The 5,929-nt window shown below is 36.4% G+C and overlaps 1 protein-coding gene across 1 annotated transcript; it reads right to left on the reverse strand.

The window, feature by feature from the left end:
* Positions 1-1,899: 1,899 nt before the first annotated feature.
* On the reverse strand, positions 1,900-3,241 carry LOC136249700 (uncharacterized). Its single transcript, XM_066041795.1, has 2 exons — positions 2,993-3,241; positions 1,900-2,714 (listed from the first exon to the last, which is right to left on the reverse strand). Exons 1-2 carry the CDS (start codon positions 3,200-3,202, stop codon positions 2,028-2,030), a joined length of 897 nt encoding a protein of 298 aa, XP_065897867.1. The 5' UTR covers positions 3,203-3,241; the 3' UTR covers positions 1,900-2,027.
* Positions 3,242-5,929: the final 2,688 nt, after the last annotated feature.

A 5,929-nucleotide genomic window follows, 5' to 3' on the forward strand; every position in this document is an offset into this window, starting at 1 on the left:
TAGCAGTATAATTATGGAGAATATCTTATATTAAAAAATCTTGGATAATGGAATACCTACAACTGTTAATCCTGTTTACACCAACATACTGTGCATAATGATAATGGATTACAGCTTAACTTCACAGGAATTTTTTGTTTCTAGGAAATTTTACTATGGCTGCACTGGTGACTCTTCTAATATCTTTCTAATATGTTGAGCAGATCAGAGTTATGGTAGCCATGGCAACTACATGGTGGTTTGTCAGATTAGATTAGTTTAATTTTCACTGTCAAACCATAATTACATAACAATGTCTACTAGATTAGGAAAACATGATTTCAAACCGATTAAAATTGCATATAATAATAATGTAGTTGTAAAATACATGCAAAACATCAAGATAGACAGTTTGAGTAATATCTGTAACATTGGTGTGAGTGATTTGTCTGATACTGCATATACACACAGCCACAGGCCCAAGTGTGAGTGCATAGATGTACATATGATATAAGGTAAACTGCAAGTGTCCATGTTATTGTACAACTAATAAATGTTCCACTTGTGTGACTCACCTACAAGTGCGGGAAACTGCAGGCATGCGGCTTGCCTAACAAGTGTATTTAGGCCTACATTGCATGCTTTAATCTTTGTATCCCATCATCGTTCGCATCGCTTTTTAGGTAGAGACATCAAATTTAATCATTTTGATTATAGATCAGGTGAACACATTAAATGTATTTATGCAAAAAAGTAGAAGTCTCTCCACTCTTGTTCAATAGGGTGCATAGTCATTGTACCTTTCAAGGTTGAGATACTCTAACAGAGAAGTCAAGTGACTCATTTGTACAATCAATAATCACCTCCCACCTGCATCTTAGGTTATCCACAATCAAAATTCACATGGCCTAATATAAGACCATCAACAAGGTGGAATTGAGGGCAAACATACGTAGGTGACTGTGTGAAACAGCATATCACTTATGGTGTAATATTATGATTTTCGCATAACTGAAAGACATATAATATATTTATTGTATACAAAGTAGTTATGACTTCAAAAGGTACAATTACAGAGATCAGATGCACTGTTAGTAGCCAACATCCCACTATATCCTCAGATGTCAGCAAACGTAATATGTTTGCAGCATGCGTAATCCACTCATTGTGCTGTAGCCACATGTATGAATGTTTTATTTGTTGACACTTTCTGACCACAATAACATGATTGGAACCAATTAAGTTATAGTTATTGATTGTAGCCATCTGATCACAGTCATCATTAAGGATGCCTAAAAGCTGTCTGACAATCTTTAGGACAGGTATACTGTCTATTGATCGTTGCATTCCATATTACAGTAGCTGTACAGCAATTGCCATATATACCATCCACATTGGAGCATACAGTAGTTACTACAAAATATACATTTCTTAAGTTTATTTCTTTTGCATGCACTGAAAAGGGATTGAAGCATAACATTCAGTCTTTTTCATATTAAAAATAGCACTTGTGTTTACTATGTTGATATTCAGTTAGATATTCTGAAACAGCTACCATTGTTTATCAGGAATTTTTCACAGCAGCTAGTCTATATCTGTAATTAACAATTAATGTACTCTACAGTGGTGGATACAAGAGGTTTCAAAGGTTTCATGGATACCCCTTCTTAGGAGAGGCAAGGGTCTTAATAGTCATGATTACTTGCACGCCGAACAATTTTTTCTTAAATTCATTAATCAGTTTATGAGTCAATTTAGTCAATGAAATACTTGCAATGGTGACAAAGCACTCATTATACCTCCCTAGAAAACATTGATTTTATATATTTTTCATTTTACATCTTCTTTAAAATTGTGCATTCCATTATGAAATATTCATCTCTACATACTAGTACAGCGAGTGAGTCTGTGTAAACGTACTGAATTCACATTAATTTTATTGTTAATAAACTATCAACTAACAACTATACATAAAATTCCTATCAGTCAACAAAAGGCCTAAATGTTTTACAGTCTACTAAATGTTCTTGCATCCAAGTACAGTTGGTTTACAAGACATACAGTTCCATGATACCAACCAAAACTGCTTCATTGGAAAATGCTTCATCAGCCATAATCCTAACTTCAATGTCTTCCTTGACTGGTACTGGAAGTTTACGATAAAAGTATGGCATTCCGGGTTGTCCACAGCAGCTGTAATCTTTTGTGCAACCTTCACCATCCCACAGAGGATTGTCAGGATAAAATTTAACTACACTCGGTGCTCCAAAGTTTCCAGTGTCACAGTAGTAGTCATCTCGCACATAGGGAGGAGGCCAAGTTCCACGATACTTAGAACAAGGGCAATTAGATGTTTGCTCTGTAGAAGATAAGGCTGAAATTCCTACTGCCAGGCTATAGAGATGTTTCCGAGGTTCACCATAAGTTATAGAAATCCCTTCAAGGTAGATTCCGTCAAGACTTCTGGTCCCCCCAACAAATGCACTAGGAGATCCTTTTTGATAACCGATTACTTTACCACAAAAATGCTGAAAGCCTTCGCAAGCTCCTTCAGTTGAGTAAGTTGCTGAGTAGATTCCTGCAGCATCTTGACCAGACCTACACACTTTTTTTGAGGTGTTTGGTATTGTAAAATTTTTCCATGTTGATGGACAGTTTTCACCATCATGTACATCAGCAATCTTCATCCATCCACCTTGTATACAGCCACAGATCATGTGCATATCACAGTAGACCTATCATTGCAAAAAATGTACCTTTAATAGGCAAGTATTACTAAAGCACCAACTTCAGTGTTTGTTTTTGGCATGCTTCTGGTAACCACTGGTCAGTTACAACCGCACCAGTACATATAAACCAGTGTTTTGAAGAATGCTGTACCTATAATACTGTATTATACAGTATGATGAATTAATTAGGCCAATTGCAGGATTGCCTACAGTAAGTACAGTACTGCACCTGTGTATACTTTATATTGCTGACTACTAGCTTATAACATTTATTGAATATTCACCTTCATTGTCTTTTCACATGATTTGACCCAGTAATATCCTGACTGGGTACGGCCTACAGGATTCTTGTTGTATATCTCCCTGCAAGACTCTGCTGGATACTCTGCAGTCATTCCCATCTCCCTATAGTAATCATCCTCCACCTTTTGGATCAGTGCTGAGCCACTATTCACTGCTGTGAAAATAAGCACTATCACAGAGAGAAAATGCATTTTCACTGCAATCTTCTCAAGATCTACTGATTCAGAAGTATGCTGAGATACTGTTTATTCTAACTTTTATAAGTACCTGTGTATAGGAATCCCTACATCCTGATCGCACATTAGCTACGGTAAGTGTTGGAGTGACATAATTCTATGTGATGCAATCTCTCCACACTAAGAGACTTGACTGTTGATTCTTATCATATTAGGCCTTAATACAGTAGGATTTGATGTCTTAAATGCAAAGACAAGTTAGTGCTTACAGTCTACTTATTTTAAAAGTGTTTAACACTTACTGTATATATAACAAAGGTGCTGAGATTATTTGTAATAAAGAGAAATAAAATGTAAGAATTATACGACTAATCCTTGACTGATAAACTGACTTTAAATTAGCTAAATGAGAGTATTTATTTTATTTATTTATTGAAAACTTCGCAAGCGAAGACTATACAGAGGGAGGAAGAACATTTATACATTTTTGTGATTTGTTTCAAGACTTGAATTGTTCAATAGAGTAAAGTAGCTAATCAGGGTCCACACATGCACACACATGCAACTTTCGTGTGTTAAGTAGGTCCCAAACATAACTAAGATGTACTGCACTTCTTATTCTTATTAATATATAAGACCACCTCATTATAGTAACCATGTCAAGTTGGTCCTAACAACAGCTAATGTTTACTTTCATCACCGTCATCCTCTGTATTATTCAGGGCTCATAATTGCATACTACAGTATAGGGATGTGATGCAGCGAATTCTGTCTATCAAGTGTTACTGCTACGAAACTGCTCTGTATGATACTGCATCATGATGCCGAATGAAGCTGATCATGGACCACATACTGTACACTACACTATTAAATGTCACAAATGCAAGTTGTAATCCAGAGCTCTTAGCAAATTCTGTTAGTATTTCTAAACAGAAATAATTTTATGAACACATAATTATAGTGTGCCTTAAAAACGGTTGCAGTTTAAGGATGGGTGAAGTGTCACAGTGTCAAAAGGAGAAAGATTTTGCGTTTTGTAATCGTGTTAGCATGAAAAGGTCTTCTGCATGCGTTTGTGTATTTTTTTGGTGTTGATTGAAATAGAATCCATAATGCTTAAGAATGGGAGGCTCAGATCCAACTAAACATTTTCAACATGTTAGCAATACTACAAGTACACAGAAAAAATTGGAATTTTCAACTAGAGTAGGGACCATAGCACATTGATAAAAAGTGCTGAAACAAGCTGGAGTAGTACATGATATTAAATCACAGTAAAACAGTTATATTCCTACTGCATGTGCATTTTTATTTTTATTATGGTGGAATCTTGAGCACAGTAGGCAGGGGCGGATCTAGGATTTATAAAAGGAGGGGGTGGGGGGGGGGGGGCTAACTCAAGGTTTTAATCTCTTGGATAGAGGTGTGCAAAGCACACTTCCCAGCATGCTTTGCATGCTGGAACTAGAGGGGTCTGGGGCATGCCCCCCCCCCCCAGGAAAATTTTGAAAAATAGATGCTAAAATACTGCGATTTGGAGACATTTCCACATAAAATTCATAATAATTATTTTCTGCCTATAGATATTTTATATACTGCCTTTAGATTATAGGCATGGCTCTCTGAAGCATTTTGCTAATGGAAAGGTTTGGGTAGATACAGACAACCAAGTACATGATGTACCCCTATCACAATTGCACAACACTGAATAGGTGCATGTTAGAATAATAATGTTGAAAGTGGAAAATTTTGAAATTTGAACGATACAAAATTGAATTTGAGAGCATTTTTAAAGGAAATTGTGTACCTGAATTAAGTACTGCCATACATAATATTAACTACACGTCAAGTAGATGAATGAATTCCTTTAAATAGACCAATGCACTTCATTGTATGTATAGGTGCAGGCAGATTTGGAAAAAATCATAACAGAACTAACTACATGTTTCCAGTGAATGTTCTATTAGAGTAGTTAGTTGACTGCTCTATTAGAGTATCTCAATCTTGTACACCTCCAATGCTGATCCAGGTCCTTGTTGCATAAACGTTAGCATAAATTCACTCATAATACCTTGGAAAGATGTTTATAAGGTGGGTTTGTGAGTGTTTGTATTATTAGTGATCATATAATTATGCTAAGACAAAATTTCATTATAATACTCAGCATATTGATCAAGTAAAGCCTAAATATGAAGGGGGGGGGGGGGGGGGGGGGCTTCAGTCCCCCCTGCATGGTAGGGATATAACACTCCTTATTGTTTTACTGTGATTTAATATCATGCACTACTCCAGCTTGTTTCAATATTTTTATCGATGTGCTATGGTCTCCACTCTAGTTGAAAATTCTAATTGTTTGTTAACATTTTTTGTAAATAATTATCATGACTGGTGAACCCACGCATACCTCATCTGAAATGGCGCCGCACGCCCCAGCTATATTATTATGGTCTGAAAAGTGAAGTATCCTTCGTTGTCAGCTATGTTCAACCCGTTGCACAGCATTTCGGATCATGAACTGTTCGAAAAGCACCTCTGCAATCTATGCATACCGAAAGAAATGGTACCGCGCGCCCTAATTATATCAATTATAATCTGAAAAGTGAAGTCAGTATCCATTACACTTCGTTGTCAGCTACTGCAGCTATGTTCAATCCCGTTACACAGCAGTACGAATGTTCGAAAAGCACCTCTGCAATCAAAACAGTCAGTGTGAAAAATACGGACGATTTCCATTACCATAGA

This window comes from Dysidea avara, chromosome 1 (assembly GCF_963678975.1).
Source record: "Dysidea avara chromosome 1, odDysAvar1.4, whole genome shotgun sequence".
NCBI classification, from domain to species: domain Eukaryota; kingdom Metazoa; phylum Porifera; class Demospongiae; order Dictyoceratida; family Dysideidae; genus Dysidea; species Dysidea avara.